General features: G+C 46.5%; 1 protein-coding gene across 1 annotated transcript; it reads right to left on the bottom strand.

The window, feature by feature from the left end:
* Positions 1–53: 53 nt before the first annotated feature.
* Positions 54–17,420, bottom strand: LOC311189381 (solute carrier family 22 member 2-like; the record flags this gene model as incomplete). The annotated part of the gene is given in 14 exon segments (XM_084261051.1): positions 54–102; positions 209–318; positions 321–447; positions 3,790–3,852; positions 5,013–5,112; positions 6,034–6,146; positions 6,797–6,905; positions 8,783–8,997; positions 9,164–9,270; positions 9,806–9,920; positions 11,242–11,410; positions 12,200–12,354; positions 15,393–15,496; positions 17,010–17,420. Coding segments are annotated over 14 exon segments (1,947 nt in total).
* Positions 17,421–17,949: the final 529 nt, after the last annotated feature.

A 17,949-nucleotide genomic window follows, 5' to 3' on the forward strand; every position in this document is an offset into this window, starting at 1 on the left:
AACGTTGGGCCTGCAACGTTCCTCCAGTGCTCCAAGGCAATATCCAGTGCCTTTCACACTTTTCCTAGCCTTTCCCACATAGCAGCTGCAGCAGTCCTGCAGCTGCAGAGGGAAACAGGCCCAACAGAACCATGCCTCCCCTTTGCTGTTGGTCTTGCTGGTCCCTGGCACTCCCGGGCAATGCTGGCTCTCAGTGAGGGTGTATGACAATGTATAATGCTGGGTGTGGGGTTGTTTAATGATCCTCTGCAGGGAGAGAGCTTCCAGCTGAGCGATGCGTTGCTGGACTCTGGCAGGCAGAGTGCTGTTCCCCCAGGATTACTTGCAAGGGGTCTTGCCCTTGTTTTTGACTGGCTTGAGCTCCGGTTGATGTTCAGTGTTGCTGTAAAGGGTCTCAAAGGCAGGGAAGCATGTTGTCCAGCTGAACAGAGCTGTGACCAGGTAAAGACAGATCGGGAGTGATGGGACTTTGGCCCAGGCAGTTGCAAAACTAGTATTTGCTTCAGGGCCAGAGAGGAACAATGTGGTCCTGAGATGGGCAAGAAGGACAGTGGGCATATAATTGTGTCCTGTACAGCTGGTGTCCTGCCATGGTCACAGTGATATCTACTCTGCAACAAAAGACATCTGGCAGAGCATCTGTCTTTATTCTGGTTCATTGATCCGAAACCTGTTGGAAACACTGTGCAGAAAGAAAAAGGGGGAGGAGACAAGAAGTCAGGCAAACCAAATACTAGAATGGATAACTGAGTACAACAGCTGACTCTTGAGACCCATCACACTGGTGTTTTTTTCCACAAGCACCCCTACTGCCACAGTAGGAGCTGTTTCTTCACAGTCATCTGCAAGTCACATTGTCATTTGCTTCTGGTGACACCTTAATGACCATAAGGGTAGATGTCCTCCATCAATTTCCTTGACCTTGTCAATTCACTTATTGCTTCCTGGAGCTGGGAAGTCAATGAAATGTGTCAAATTTGCTGCAGCTGCACGTGGTTGCTCTCGGAGTGCAGAGAGGTTTTATGTCCTGGGTAAGTGGTAGGAATGGATCTCTTCCAGGGCATGAGACAAACTGTCTAACGTCCTGCTTGAGATAAAACATTTCTCCAGCTTCCCTTCACATGAATAGCAGCTGAAGCTTGTCTGCTCCTAGGGCTGCTGGAGCATAACCAGCTCAGTGACAGGGCTTGTCCCTGGAGCTTGGGAAGGAGCATTTTGGGACCCATCACTGGCTGCCTCAGGAAACACAGGGAGTGCCTGAACGTGCCTGTGTCCGGATTAATGAAAATGGCTCTGGTCTTTTCAGAATCCCCTGTGTCCTGGCCAACTACTTAAAACCGCATAAAACCTCCCTGTTTCAGGGAGGTCCCTTCCAACCCCTGCAATTCTATGATTCTAATTCTACGATTCTATGATTTACTTCTACAAGGCTTTTGGTGGCCTCCTTGGCATTATCATATGGACAGCCTGGCTGCAGCTGTGGTCCAGGGCAGCAGTTTCTAAGCACTGTTCTTGTCCTCTGCTGCGGCTGTCAGCGCTGCCATCCAACCACTTCCCTGCCAGCGTAGCTCCCACTGGGAGGCTCCAGTGCTAATTTTATCCCATCAAACATGTCCTCAGGCTCTGTGGTGCCTCAAAGACTTAAGGCTTATTGTCTACAAGGTCTGACCTTAACATGGTTGTTGTGTCAAGGTGTTCTTGTGTGTGTGTGTCCATCACTTGGCAGAAAATCACATACTATGGGCCAGTACAAAGCTTGTGTGGTTTCCAGCTCTGCTATTGCTTGTGTGATCAAAACAATGCCTGTACTAGGTTTCATCTGCAGCATGCTCTGATCCCATCCCTGCTGTATGGCACTGTATCATCCTACGTTCTGCAAATGTTTTAAAAATGAAGAAATTGTGCCTTTTCCCAGAATTGGGACTGATCAAGAGACAACCCCAAATCCAGAGAATATAAACAAGTTGATGAATATGATGTGAATCACATTTTAAGTGCTTCCAAAGGCCTGTGGAGAGGACCCTTCAACCTTCAAAAGTGCTAGAGCAGTGTTTTTTCCAGCATGTTATTGAGGGAGATCTGCTTAGAAAGCCATATCCTTTCCTTTGCTCTTCCCACTCCCTGCCCCACTCCTCTCTTCACCCCAGTCCTTATCCCTTACGCATTTTTTTTGGCATTTGGCCATGTAAAAAATGAACTCATGGCATTAGAAAAACAAACAAGCTGCCCCAGCTTTCAGCTAGGACAGAGTTAACTTTCACAGGAAGCTGGGAGGGTATTCAGTCAGGACAGCTGACCCAAACTAGCCCAAGAGATATTCCATACCTTGATGTGATGCTTTGGATATAAGAGGGCAGCTGTCCAGGGAGGGAAGGGGTCGCTGCATAGGGACCAGCTGGGCATTGGATTCTGGACAGTGAGCAAAGCAGGATGGGTATCACCCGCTTCATATGTTCTTTGATAAGTTTGCTGTTGTTCCCCTCTCCTTTTGCTGTCCTATCAAACTGTCCTTATCCCAACCCATGAATTATACCTTTTTCTTCTGATTCTTCTCCCCATCCCACCCTGGGCAGCAGGGAGGAGTGAGCAATCAGCTGCTGGCTGGGGCTAAATCATGACACGTGTGTAAATACAAACATGGATATGCTTTAATATGCGTAGTGTCCTGCTACCCTTCCTGCTTTTCCCAGTGGGCATCCGCGACGGGGCTTTCTCCCTCCTCCCCATCACTCATCTCTAATGATGTTATGGTTGCACGCAGCTGCCCACGTCACATGGCTTCATTGTCTCCAACTCCTCTTTGCCTCCCTTTTCATTTTCCAGCTTGCCTAATACCAAGTGAAATTCCGGGATGTCAAAACTTAAAAGCAGGCCTGGACTGAGAACGTATGTACTTTTTGTACTTAATTCTCTGGAAGGAGTAAGCTGCGAGGGCATAGGGGCTTCTGGGGGCAGGGGCTTTGGGGGGCAGCGGCTGTGCTTGCTGCTGGGCAGCAGGAGCTGTCTCACAAAGCCAGCCTCTGGGAAGTAGGAGCCATAGACCCACTGGCAGCACTGAAATTGAAAGGGGTGTAGGGGGAATTGTGGCAGTAAGTCAGTTACTGTCTACATGCTTGCTTTTGGGCAGAATCAGGTGTAGCTTGGAAGAGGTGAGGTGGGCTCATGAGTGCCCTCCTGCTCATTGCAGAAATGAGCTGTGATTGAGCAGCACAAAGAGATTTTTAGTTTTATGACAAGCAAGAATGTTCCTTTGTGAATTTCCCACTCGCGCCATATGAGTTGCTGCTGCCAGTCAGATGCCCTGGGATCCCAGGAGCATACATGTGCTCAGAGTGCAGATAGAAAGGAAGGATGATCCACGAGGGATCGAAGTGGAAATATGGGCAAATGACCTCTGGTTTGGGAAGTCCCCAAGCCATGGACTGGTGGAAGCTGGGAGAGTGCAGTGGGGAAAAGATCATCGTGCTGGCCTGGCTCAAACCCTGTATGTGGTTTTGAGGGATCTCTTCTTCCAAACAACAAGATAGGATAAGAGGAAACAGCCTCTAATTGTGCCAAGGCAAAGTTCAGATTGTATATTTGGAAAAATTTCTTCACCAAATAGGTTGTCAAGCGTTGGGATAGGTTACCCAGGGACACGGTTGAGTCACCATCCCTGGAGGTATTTAAAAGATGCATAGATGCGGTGCTTAGGGACGTGGTTTAGTGCTGGACTTGGCAGTGTTAGGTTAATGGTTGGACTCAGTTGATCTTAAAACCTAAACAATTCTATAGTTATATGATTCTTACTTGGGGGCATCTTCAGAAGTCAGAATGTGGAGATAAATCATTTTTTCTTTGCTTCTCTTGGGCCTGTAGAAGGAAAGGGAAAAAGGAGAGTGATGTAATGCATGTGCTTACATTCATCAAAAACTGGGTTTGGCAGATGTCTCATCAGTGGCAATTTTTAAAATGTGGTTACATTATTTTGAGGAGCAGCAGAATAAAGAGTAAATTGGAGACTTCCTGTGGCCTCGTTGCAGCTGCACTGCTGACTGGAAGTCCTGTCACAGCCGCAGCATTAGTAATGTTAACTCTGGCACTTCCTACTGTGAAAGCTGTTGAATTAGGTGGCTTCTAACATAATATCTGAGTGTGTGATTGCATGTATGGATTCCCAACTTTTTCTAGATGCAGGCTCTCCATGTTCTACATTGCCACGCCTTTCTGGCCTGGCCTCAACCAATTTTTTACAAGGCCAAGTGTTTGGCTCCTCATCTGCTTCAGTAAATCCAAGCAGCTCCTCCAGTGCCTGTGGAACTCTACCCTCACTTAGGAGGTGCTCCAGTCATGCCAGGAGGAGAAAGCACTGAAACCACAAGACATTTCCTGTATTGCTCCTCAAATTTAAAAACACACCTCAGCCAGCTTTGTCCCCTTGGGTGTGAGCATCTCTGGGGTCATCAGCTGCACATGGGACATGAGACCAAGGGGGTTTTGTTCCTTGGCTTTACTTTGCACAGGTGTGAAAGCCAGCTCAAGTAGGGGTTCTATGATATTGACCTGCTTGCCTTTCTCTGAGGAGCCATGCCTTCACCCCTCTGCCTCACCTTCCCTGGGCAGGTAGGATGGCTGCATGAGCTGCTGAAAGCTCCTACCATTGTGCCATGGTGCTTTCCTGTTTGAAAGCCTCCTTCAGTGGCTGACTGTGGCAAGGAGGACATGCTTCCCCGTGCTGACAGATGCCTCCCAAGGCCAAAGCCCAGGCTGATGCTTTTTGGAATGCTGGTGAAATTGCCTTCCGTGCTTTTTCCTACTGTCTGTCTCCCATGTAAGAGGTTAGTAGATTCTGGGCAGATTATACCAGAGAGCCCACAGCCTGATATTGCCGCTGGGGCTGCGTTACCCACCAGCCGTCCACTGTATTTATATGTCTACAACAAAACCCAGTAGATCCTTAGGGATGAACAATGAAAGTTTTTTAGCAGAATTTTCAGGTGTAAAGGAGAGTTGCTGTGCTTTTAATGCCATACCTATGCAGATTTTCAGCATCTTCAATGGTCTCGGGGAGAGTCTTTCCTTTCATCTCAGGGAGGAGCAAAACCAAGCCGCCATCAATTAAACCAATCACAGCTGCACACACAGAACAAGGATCACAAAGGCAAGGCAATCTTCATGCCCAAGCTTAATTCTGAGTCACTAATAGAGTCTCAGTGAGACACAGCTGCCCTGGCAATTGAATAAGGAATCCTCAAAGTGATACTAACATGTGGCTCTATCTATGTGATTCCCATTTTTCAGAGTAATTGCTGATGTTTGAGTTGCATCTGGGGCCTGGAAAGCCATCCTGAACCACAGACCAGAGGTGAGCAGAATGCAAAGGAAACAGGTTTTGGCTCTGGTTGTGCAGCTGGTGCAGGTTTGGAGTGATAGGAGCTAGCTGTCATCCCCACTTTGTCTAGATTAGGATGCACATGAAAGGTTGCTACCAGCTCATCTGGCCAATTCCACCTTCTCATCAGTCTTAGACCTTGCTCTGCTTGGGGTAGTGTAGGCAGGCACACTGAATATGGACAGTAGCAGACATTCAAGGCAACCTTGTTTTTTTTAGATTAGCAGCCTTAACATTAGGGCTGACATGCTGCTTTACCACCCTGAATTGCCATGGGACAGGCAAGGTCCCCTGAGGCACCGAGAGGAGGTGGAATGTGACTTTTGTGTAGGGAGACAAGACCTGTGGTCCTGTGACCACGCTGCAGGTTGAGGGGCAGCAGCCAAAGATCTTCCTACCTTGGGAAGGGCTCAGTGGGAGCAAGTCAAAGCTTGAAAGAGCTGTTCCAGAAATAAGGTGTCCCCTTCTCTACAAAAGGGGCTAAGAGGTGACTTTGCTTCAACTTCCAATTACCCAGATGAAAGAATTGCCAAGCTGTACCTTACATGTGTATACCCGTGTATATATATACCTCTCCATGTATTTTTTTAAAGGTAGGAAGTGGATCACCAAGCTCACTGATCTAGGCTGTGGCCATCTGACCTATCTCCCAGCTCTCTTACCAAAGATGACCAAGGGCAGTTCGTGCCATAGCTCTGCTGGTCTGTACACAAGGAAGGGCGTTATGATCCCACCAAGGTCGCACATGGATGAGCAGACGAGGACTCCCAGGTTCCTGCAAAGCACACACGCGTGTATGTGCACACACACGTGTCATCAGCTCTGTCTGGGGGGTGCCTCATCCAGCTCCCCACCCTAGCAGTGTTTCCCAGCCCTGCCGCCAGGATGAGGGAGTGTCAGCATCCTGTCCAGGGGGTTTGCAGCTGATGAGAGGGATGAGCCATGAGCCTCAGGAAGGAAGAAACTGATGACACCCTGGGCCGTAAGAAGGGGCTTAGAAAGGCCGGGTCCTTACTCTGGTGAACATAATCAAATGAGAGTACAGGCAGAGCATTTCCTATGGAGAGACACCACAGGTTGAAATGGGCAAGTCAGGAGGGAGCTAGGTGAGGCAATACATTAAGGCTAGCCCTGTATTGGAGGAGAGATGTTAATGAGCTGCCTGGCTGAACTGCAATGGAAGGGGAAGCCTGGACAGTGTTTGGGAAGGTTTCTTACATGTCCCCTCAGAAACCTGCTGCTTCAGTGCTGGGCTCAGACAAGGGGAAGGGGCTTTGGCCAGGGAAGGTGGTGGATTTCTGCTGCACCACCTCACAGCTCTCCTCCACCCCTGAAAAGCATGCTTTATAGATACAAATTCCTCTCCCAGGGCAGCATGTGAGCCACAGGCTCCTCAGCTGCATCCACAGCAGATGGTGCACTTACCTGAGAAATGTTGGATACAGCTCAGGATTAACCACACAGATAATTTCATAACACATGGTAATTCCCATCCTGCCCAAGCAAGCTGTAGTCATTTTAAGCCAATAGAGACCTGGAAAGACATTGCACACTTTAAGGTTGGAATACAAAACTATGGTTTTTTTCTGCTCTTGACTTAAAACAGCATTAGAGATTTGAGGAAACCGTACGTTTGCCATCATGAAAGCTCAAATGGACAGCATGTGATGGTGTTCCATTTCACAGAATAAAGAATTTAGAATACAATTGTCTTGTGATTCAAGCAAACAATCAAAACTTGAGACTTTGCTAGGTTGCTGTCACAGAAGAGAAATCAATGATACAAGGTAGATTGGGTTATCCTGTGCATTAACCAAAAGCTTAAGCAAGACACCATTTCTTGCTTGCACAAAAACTAAACGGAGGGCAGCTGCATTGCTTGGTAGTTGAAATCTGATTAACAGCAAGATGCTCCTTACTTTTGCACAGAGGCTTCTGAGGGTTTTCAAGCTGGGACAAATTGAGATGTGTTGTCCCCCCCATCTCTCAGTGTGTGCTCTGTATTTGCTTTCACATCTGGAGCTGCAGATGTCTGCTGCAAACCAATGGATACCCCAGGCCTGCATATGGGGTCAATCCAGGACACCTCTGCAGGCCCTGTGGACTTTTAGACCCATGAACATGGCTTCTGATGTTTCAGCACACTTGGAGCACTAAGTTTATCTCATATTTAGTCAGCGGGAGGACTCATCAAGCGCAGGAAGTATTTTACTGACCCATAGCTGCCAGTAAGCCCTGCTGACAGAACCCATCCCAGGCTGAGATACCAGCCACTGCTGCACGTGGTTTGCAGCAATTGCAGCTGTGGGAGTCCTGAGCCATCTCTGCCTCCCTTTCGGGGCTCTGCCCACCCCACCACCCCTGCAGAGTCAGCCTGGGTGAAAAAACACTCTTGTCTGGAGGGTTGGACTTTGGGCTATGGGCTTTGAAGGTGGATAAGCTCCAGGCTGGCAGTGCTGACACAGGCACGTGGGGAAGGCTGGGTTCTGCTGGTGAGTGCTGCTGCCTGGCAGGGTCTTGAACTGTGGGCTGAGCCGGGTTGTCTGGATGCATTGGAGCTTTTGCCTATGACATTTTTTCCACAACATTTTTGTGGTTTTGTACTTGTCCCTCTGTGAACTGATAGTTATTTGGCATTGTTATGCCCATGGTTTCGGTCTAGTTGTATTCAATAAAGAAAAAAGGAAAGATATTTCATTTGATGGCCCTTAATGGACAAATTGCTTTGAGACCATGGGCTTGGAGCAAACTCTTAGCTACACGAAAGCCAACTGCTTGTCACTGGGGTTGCTCAACATCCTACACTCATGGCAGCAGCACTATTCCTGGCAGAAAGCACTTACTGTACCCAGATGGTGTTTAAGTGTGTGCATGTGCCCACACATTTTTTCCTTCTAGAAACTAAAAACATGGGATTTTTTTTGATAGAAACCCTGAATTGTGCATTCAAATCTAAATTATAGGCCAGACAAAAGATTGTGGACTTAACATGGCATGCTTCATGATCTGCAGACTTGCCCAGAGAGGTTGTGTCTACCTTCTCCCTGGCCGTGTTCAAGGCCAGGCTGGATGGGGCTTTGGGCAACCTGATCTAGCAGAGGGTGTCCTTGCCCATGTCAGGGGGTTGGAACTAGATGGGCTTTGAGGTCCTTTCCAACCCAAACCAGTCTGCAATTATATAATTATATGATTTGATGCCATTTTTGAAGTTCAATTCACCCCATTTCTCCAACCTCTCATCAGCTGGTACGAATGCTGATGGTGGGACATACATTGGCATTTCTGGTATTTGTCTTTATTTGGTTCAATACTGACATGGGCCAAGTGAACAAGGATTGTTTTCCATTTTCCAGGGCAATAGCCAAGAGACAGGGAGAGAATTTATTGGTGGAGGAGGTTTGCATGACTCACTGTCTGGGATTAATGCTGTAACGAGGCAAGCACCACCTGCCATCATGTTTGCGGCAGCCCAGGGGTAGCGGCGGCCAATGCGATCCAGTGTTAGCAGGAGGATGAAGGCGGCTGGGATCTCAACAAGGGCAGAATAGAGGAAGTCCAGGTACATGTTCCCAGCGGCTATTCCCATGTGCATAATGAGCCCCTGGTAGAGGACAGAGCTTGTGAACCTGGGCAGACAACAGGATGCAAATGATGACAAACCTTTTGGGACAGAGTTTATGCAAAGAACTGTGATGTATGACTGGCTGGGAGCAAAACAGGCTTAAATTAATGGTAACAAAGCAAAGCACCGAATCGCACGCCTCTATTTGGGCTGCAAAAGCCTTCCCTTACCAACTGTACATCAAAATGAATGTGTGTTTTCTGATCTGAGGTGTCCTGATCAGGTCTAGAAACGAAGGTTTCAGCTTTTCTCCGTCTTCATCTTCAGAGTTGAGATTCTAGGAGCATAGGTGATAGGACAAGAGATAACAGTGGGCATGGGACAAGGTGGTGAATACTGACATTAATATTTTCCTCTAGATTAAAGGGAGGACGAGGATTTTCATTTGTGAGGGCAAAATAACTTGTGTAGAGTGTTTGGGGAAAGGAAACATGAACATTTGTGTAGACAGTCTTCATATCTATGTAGACATGCATATAAGGCTGTTGCATGGCAAGGAACAGCATTTAAAAAACGAAAGAGTAAGGATTTTTCAGAATTTTAACTAATGAGATTTGGAGAGTTTGCTGTGGATTGATACTATTTAAGAAAGAATTTTTCTTGTCTGCTGGCTATTTTTGCAAGCCTCTTTTCCTAAATATGCTCTGTGAGGGTCCTTGGCAGTCAAAGAGAGGAAAACTCGCTTGCACTTTAGGGAACTACATTGCTTTTCGTTGCCAAGCTGCTCCCTACTCTAAATCCAAACCAATCCTAAACTCATAACATTATTTGCCTTGAGGTTTGCATAGATGCAGCAAATGCAGTGCGGTCACCTGGAAAGAGAGAGGTAGCTGCTTCTTATTTCCCTTGGCAATGTGCTTGATAACTTCCATAGCTTTGTCATTTTGCTTTTGAGATATGAGCCACCTGGGAGACTCGGGCAGACACCTGCAACACATATAAGCATCACAGCTGGGTGGCAGGAAAACACATACTACTGGCACAGAGAAAATGAACATGGGACCACGTTTCTCAGACAAGGATCCTGCAGTATATCAAATATCCAAGGGTGGTACTGAACTCAGTGGTAACTGTGTCTGTCAGTGATTGCACTCTGATTTGTGCTCCACTCAACGTAGCTTTATGTTTTTATTTTTTAAGGCTAAAACCGGTTTATTATAGTTTGGAAACAGTCAGAGAGAAATTCTGTTGACATATTACAGAGATGGATAATAGTCTGTGGGTATAAAAAAGAACAGCTGTAAGCCAAATTCTTCAGCTTCTCCACATTAAAAATAAACTTTTTTTTTTAAAAAAAAAGCCTTCCCAAATCTGTTCTCTGATGTGGTTATGGAATTTTATAAAGAGCATTTTCACTCAATTTTATTGCAAACAGTCATCAAAAGTCTGTTGATTACATTTAAAAATATCCTGGTTTCGCCTGTGAGAGTCAATTGTCTTCCTAGCAGCTGGATTTAGGATGGGAGCAGTGCTGGTAACACAGGAATGTTTTTAGCTGTTGCCAAGCAGTCACGGACTTTTCAGCTTCTCATATGGCCTGGCCAATGAGGAGGTGGGGGGCACCCAGGAAGCTGGGAGGGGACACAGCCAGGGGAGCTGACCCAGGCTGGCCAAAGCATATGATGTCATGCTCAGTTTCTAACAGGGGGATTGGCTGGGAGGCAGTTTGGCTTGAGAACTAACTGAGCGTTAGCTTTGAGTAGTGAGCAATTGTGCTGTGCATCACTTGTTTTCTATTTTATTCTATCACTGTTATTATTGTCTTCCTTTTCAGTCTTACTAAATTGTATTTATCTCAACTCAGAAGTTTTATTTTTTTAAAATTTATTTTCTCCCCCATCCCACTGTGGGGTAGGAGGAGTGAGCAAACAGCTGTGTGCTTGTTTTAACTGCCTGTGGGGTTAAACCACAACAAAATAGCAATTTTAACCAACAGTTAGAAAAACTCACTCTCACAGTAGCTCAAGTACTACTCTAGAAATAACAGCTTCTTAGTTTGTGATGGGTGACAAGGACTGCAAACGCAGAAGTGATGTAACATGTTGTGGGTAGTCCCTTGCTCTGATGTCATCAAGACTAAACTCCTGGGCATGGGGAACAGAACAACAGGAAAATGCCAGACCTGAGCCAATGTTGTCTTGTATGTCCTATGTGCAGCACTATGGCACAGATCCTCACAGAGAAGCTTCAACTCCTAGTTACCGTCCCCTGGTTTGGGCTCAGCATCGCTGTAACAGTGGGCACTTACCAATAGTAGAGCAGGAAGAAGAAGTTGGGCAGCGTGACCGTCAGCTGGAGCCACCTCCAGTGCGGAAGTGCGTAAGCCAGGGCAGTGAGGACCAGGAGTCCCATGGTGAAGGCAAGCTGGTAAATGATGCCAGTTTCCTTGCGGTACTTTGAGCCAACAAATTCTGCAACTGCAAAAACAAGTCATATGAGTGAAAATAAATTAGTTTGGAGAGCTGGGGGAGTGAAGGTCCTGACAGCCAAAACCACATGGAGCCCACCCCCCCCCCCCCACTCCCCCTTCCCCCGTGCTTAGCTGTGCACTTGCATGGGTTTTGATGGGTTCATGGTGTGAAGCTCAGGGCAAGTTCTGACCATTTGTCCTCTATCAGCCATCTGGGGACTTTGCCCCTGCCGTCGATGGTGCCGGGCCCTCACCCATCCACACAGGGCAAAGGTTACTTTCTTCATTCCACTCTTACTAGCTAAGAACTAAATGGAAAACAGAATGGCTGGCACTCGCTTGCCTCCATCTCTTTCCTCCTGTGCAGCTTGGGAACAGACCCTCCCTCCCCGCTAAACATGGGAGGCAGTGCAGCAGAAATTAGGCGGTGAAACACAAGAGTTACCTCTCACAGAACTGCTTGCTGCCTTTCCTGGAGTGCCATGCACCTTCTCAGCTTTTTCAGTTAATTTTGCCTCTAGGCCCTGTCCTTCATTTTGGCACGTGCCTCTCCAGGTATGAATGCTCGCTAGTTTTCAGAGCTGCCTCCTAATTATTCAGTTTACATCTATGAGCTGGTGCAAACTTGGGTCATAAACACCCGCATTTAAGGCAAGTTTGGCTGTAAATAGCACAGTGTCACTGTCTGCTCTTGCCACACATGGTTCCTTAAAAATTGGAAGGCACCAACTGGGGTCTGCCCTGCTGCAGAGCAGGAGTTTCCTGCCTTGAAAGAGTGATAGTAAGCTGCCGTAACTGAGGACGTAGCCTGTCAGCCAGCCCCCCTTGCTGACCAGTCCTTGTATCAGGCGGAAGATCACTGTCCAGGTGTAGCTCGGTGCAAAGGCCATGAGAACTCCTGAGGCCGAATTGATGAGGACTGTGACCAGGAGGCAGAGTTTGCGGCCAAATCTGCAGAGGGAAAGAAGAGAGAAGAAACTGGTTCAGTGTTCAGGGTGGCAAGCCAAAGGGTTTGAAGAGGCTGGAGGAGGTCTCTCTAGCCCTCTTCTCTACCTGTTTTGGGTAGAAGTCTGCATCTGTTTTTCCTTTTGCAGCATTTTTCATCTTAATGGAAGCTCTGGGGGCTCCCCTGTCCTGTGTTTTCAGGTCATCATGCACTTCTGGTCAATCACTTAGATAATGAGTTCAAGAAATGCTCTGATGTGGCTCTTCAGCCCATCTTTGAGAGCTGCAATAGCTTTTTTTTAATGGCTATCTTGTTTGATAAGTGTGATCGTGACCTATTTCTTCCTCAACCCTGATAAGTGCTTCTTGAAGAGGTTACTGTACGTCCCTGTTGTTTATCATGCCCTGATTCACCATGATTCATCAATAGTCAGAAATAAATTGTTTCCAAAAGAAACAAACTTACTGGAACACTGGAAAGGTATTTGTTTTCTAGCTGACAGAGATATATATTCAGTTGGAAATATGATTTATAAAACCCATTAAATTAGTCAATGTCCACTAACAAAAATAGTACAACACTAAATGCCAGCCAAAGAAAATGTCTTCTGTTCTCCACAATAACACCATAAGATCCCATCATTCAAACTTTCCTCCTGTCATGAGCGTGACATGCAGACATTTTTGACTTGCCTTAATGGCCAGCCCAAGAGAGCCTCCTCAGACCATGTGAGGACTCCTCTCACGAGAAGGCTCCTTCCCTGTGCCCCAGCTCTGAATGGTGAATGTGCAGTGCTGCATGTCAGTGCTGACCTCTGAAGCTCTCTAGGGACAAGGGGTGCCATTTCCAAGACACCTATGATTCCTGAATGCTGACGTCAGTGACTGGATGTGTGCCCAGAGACTGATCAAGAAAATGAGCAGGTCTAATCTGTCAGAGAGATACACATTTGGGAAGAGCTTATGAAACTTCCCCTGAAGCACCCAAAGTGTTTGCAGGAGCTGTCCTGAGTAAAGTGAGTTGCAGCACTCTAGTGCACAGGAAAATTTGCGCTCCAGCTGCACTCCAGCTGTCTGATGAGAAGGGGATGGATATCGCCAATCCAGGATACACAGAATTCCCAGGCCTTTTTCCCACTCCCCCAATTAAATTTGAGGCTTCTGGATTTCTTTTTGCCAGAAGCACGACGCTCTCTGGATGCAGGATTTTGTACTGCTCCTGGGTGCTTGCTGTGCTGGGCCCACGGTGAGCTGGGGCAGGATGGCAGTGAGCAGAACATTAGCAACCTCCCCCAGTGCTATGACACGCATGTGCTTTTATCTTAGCAGCAATGATACCCTACTCCTTCATGCCTTTTCATACTTTTGCTTGATAACAAGCCTTGCTAAAAAGATCCTTGGGTATTTTGACACAGAGAGAGCGAGAGTATTTCAGATATAAATGGCTGTGGACTTGCGAGCTCCGGTTTCTGTTGGCTCGCACAGCCGTACGCTGCCAAGAAATGCCTTTGCTAGTGAACATGATTGCTTAAGCCACCTCTGTGCTGAAAAGGTGATCCTAAGAGTGGTGCCTCTGACGGTCGCAGGATCTGCTCACTGTTGTTTCCCGTCCTGTCATGCCTGGATGAGTAGCTGCTACGTATCGTCTCCTTTGCTGCCTTAAGCTGTGCATCATTATCCAAGCATCAGTTCTGGGAAAAAGGACCAAATGCTTTCAAAGTCACTAGAAGACTGCCCAGAAAACGAGAATTTGGATTTAAGGGAGAGGACGTATGTTTCTGATGTGAAATAGGAACCAAGATCTTTCAGAATGTGTGTAAAGAAAAGCAAAAATTGGTGTAAGCATGTCAGCCTTTGTCTGGAAAGCAGTCTGTCCAGTCTGTGCATAGGTGAGCTTCTTCACAAGCAGGTCTATCCGTGTGGAGAGACAGGTTAGGGTAAGCTAGGACTGTGGTAGCCGCTTTCCCCACACAGGTGGTGTGCACAACCTAATCAATGATGTATTTGCCTGAAATGAAACATGGGATCAAGGACCAGCAAGTCAAACACAGTCCCATCCTTATTTTGTGATGCTGCAGAAGTACTGTGGGGGATGCCTGTGTCCCTTCCCACAGACCTTCCCCCTTGAAGGAGGGGGAGAGTGAAAAGCAGGGAATGGTGGCAGTAGCTCTCCAACAGAGATGATTTGGGGGGCCTAATAAACATGGGAGGAGAAGCTGTTGCTTATTGTGCTCTCCTGTGTTTGGAGAATACAAAGAGAAAAAACCCAAACATTTCTCCAAGACAGACTGACTCTAATGAAGGACTGTTCACCCTGTGTTACCTTCATCTCTTCATATTCCAGTTACAGCCTCTCTCCCCATTTTACTGAAAAATTTGTTAAATATGCACAGGAAGGGCAGCTACAAAGCATTAAATCTGTTCAGAATCTAACCTAAAAAATAACCCCACCAGACAGATATATGACACAATGATATTTGTGATGGAAAAGAGGAGATGAGGGATAATAATGTCTAAATCTGGCTAGATACAGAGCCAACTGAGAAAAAAGGGGACCAAAGAAAACTTAGGAAGGAAGGAACAACTTCTATTTCTGCATCTGAGAAAAACTCTCCTATGTTGAAACTGATTTATGGCCACCTGGATACTGTTAAAATTAATGTGAAACAAATTTGTCACAGAGATGGGCAGATAATTCTTGGTGCACGAGTTCAAATTTCATCTCAAACTCTGAGCTTGCAGTGCAGTTTGCCACTGTGAAAGAAAACAAAAATCTCTCCACTTGTGGACATGCAAATTCCCCATGCAGCCATTGAGGCTGTAAGAGCAGAGCCAGACCAAGGCATTTCCACAGATTCCTGGATCACAGCAGCCTTTTGAAGCAGGGGCTTAGGAACCACCATCCACCCCTTTGTAAGAGACACATGGGCCTTGTGAATCAAGTTTTAATTGCATTCATTTCCAATTTGTGTCATGAATGTTGTTCAGTGACATCAAAAGAAGCAGATAACCAGAGGAAATGGTTCATCTCACATACTACATACCTGTCTGCAATGTAGCCAATGCTCATGGAGCCAATAAAAAACCCAATGTTCACACATGACTGGAAGAGGTCCAGCTTCCAGGAGTCCTCACAGACCAGGTTAAACTGCAAGGGAAACCACAGTTAGAAGTGCAGGAACACTCAACACAAACCCATGACTACTTGAAGGAGGAAGGAAACCTCACACAACTAGGAAACAGGCCCTAGAAATGAAAACCTCTAATCTCTTAAATTGACATCTGCAATTCATTTTGCCTGGATTTTCCCAAAACTTGTGGAAAAGTTACACCCTGGAAAATGATTGCACAATGACACATGAGGAGAGCGAGAAAGAGAGAGAGACTTTGAACTAACAAATTAAAAATTCAGAAAAATCTCACCCTCTCCTCCCCTCCCTTCTGCTTGAAACTTGGAAGACACTTGGAGTGTCATTTCCTTCCCAGATGCCAAGACCCGTCTAAACACACATTACCTCGCTTGTGTGGAAGCCTTGTTGGGCATGAGGGGTGGTGGGGCTGCCATGAGCCCTGCCAGAGAGAAGCCAAGGGGTGGCTGTCCCACTCCTCATTAGCTCTGGCAAAACACCCAGGTTTTGGTTGACTTATCTCTGCTGTGAATCAGTAGTCTGTAACTTGCTTTTGATTTGAAATTAACAGGTTACCAACCTGCACCCAGTGAGGTGGAGGGCAAACTGGCGTTAAATGATCTACAGCTGAAATACTCATTCAGGTATAACTAGATTTCAGCCCCAGAAAGAAGCATGAATGTCTCTCTCTGCTTATCTAATTAGGTATTAGAAAGGTATTAACCTTTCTAACACAGAAAAGTTTGCTGGGACTGTACCAAACAGCTTATATAGGTTTCTCTGGCTTGACTGATGTGGAGGAGAGCTGAGAGAGCACTTCTCTTCCCTAGTCCGTCTGTCTCAGAGGAACAGAGGTGGAGTTGGTTTGTAATGGTGATGACAGTGAAGCTGGAGAATATATGTTCCCTGCCTGAGGAAGCTGTGAAATATCCACTATGAGATTTTTTAAGAATGGTTTACAGAAACATCTTCTATATATGGTTTAGGTATAGTTAATAATTTGAGGCTGGAGGAGAATTAGAAGAGAACGCTTTTAAGGTCCTTCCTATGCTCCTGCCTTTTAAACTCTTAGCACTGATTTACAGAGTTTTTCACTACCTGGTTTAGATAGTGTATCATGAAAGAAAACAGCGCTTCTCTTGCTAACTCATTATCTGACATATTTAGCCCCATCTTCTACCTGTTCATTGTACGTGAGTATGTGTTTGGATTATCCCCTATGTGTGCAATTTTTAAGACTGGGCTACAGGGTGCTGCCCTTAGCTTGGTGACTGAAATACTGAACTATGCGAACAGCTGTTGTCTGATGGTTGACAAGCTTGCAGTGTTACCCTCCCAGGAAAAGCAATCATTTACCATTATTAATCCATATCAATCTTAGCTCTAAGTCCCTAGCAAGTCTTAATGTTCACCATCTATTAGCAGTCAGGCTCAGGCTGTGCACCAAAAGCAAACCAAACCTTACTAATCCAGCATCTTCTAGTTTCAAGGTATGCAGGTAAGAGTGATTTTGCTGGGTGAACAGTGTGTTACCTCAGTCACGAGAGAGGTCCCCAGGGAGTTGTAGACCCAGCCGTCCCGGCAAGGACCGAGGGGGACGGTGCTCCGGTTGCCCACGAGGCTGCTGAGGGGGTCGGTGCAGCTGATGCCCGTTGCATTCCAGTCCACCTCGTACCTCCTGCAGCGGCTGTTGAAACTGTCCCCATGGCTGCCCCACTCAGGAACCGTGTGATTGAGCTGCTCCTCCAGGCTCCAGCCACACCGCTCGCTCAGCTCAGCCACCCCGGGGCTGAAGCAGCGATGCTCAGGGATGAATCCCAGGAAATAGATCCCCACATAAATGGGAGTGAAGGCAGCTGAGAGCAGGCATAAGACAAAGAGGGTTTGTTTCTGAAAGAAGTCAAATTCTCCAATCTGCTCTAAAATGTCATCCAGGGTTGGCATCTTTGTGTGTTGCAACACATTAAATTGTCTGACCCGGCTGCTTTTCGGGCCTTTGGCTTTCATTACATGCTTGAATAACAGCTGAAGTGTTTGCTCAAAACTCACAAACAAATAATTAATTAACTTAGTCAACTGTCAAGCCATGCATCACAACCTTTGTTTCTCAAATGCCATTTCTAAACAAACTTCAGCTCTCTTGTTTTGGCCTCTGTTCTCACTTTGCTTTGTATTTGACACACTTGAAATACAAGAGCAGATGTCTTAGATTATGGCCCCTTCAATCTGTCACTACTGTACGGGGCAGGCGGCAATTCCTTTGTGCAGCATTTTCAGAGGCCATAAGTGTTATGAAATCAACGTTGTCCTCTCCCTCACATATACACAGCTGAAGAACTTCATACTCCAAATTACACTGGGTATAGATGACCACTTGCATGCTACTTTGGGGGCAACAAAGTAGACACAACAGGGCAGATTTCTTTTAGGCACCTAAGAGCTAAAGAGGTAGGCCAGCTGCTGCTGTACAAGT

The sequence above is a fragment of the Gallinula chloropus genome (assembly GCF_964237585.1).
Source record: "Gallinula chloropus genome assembly, chromosome: 3".
NCBI lineage: Eukaryota > Metazoa > Chordata > Aves > Gruiformes > Rallidae > Gallinula > Gallinula chloropus.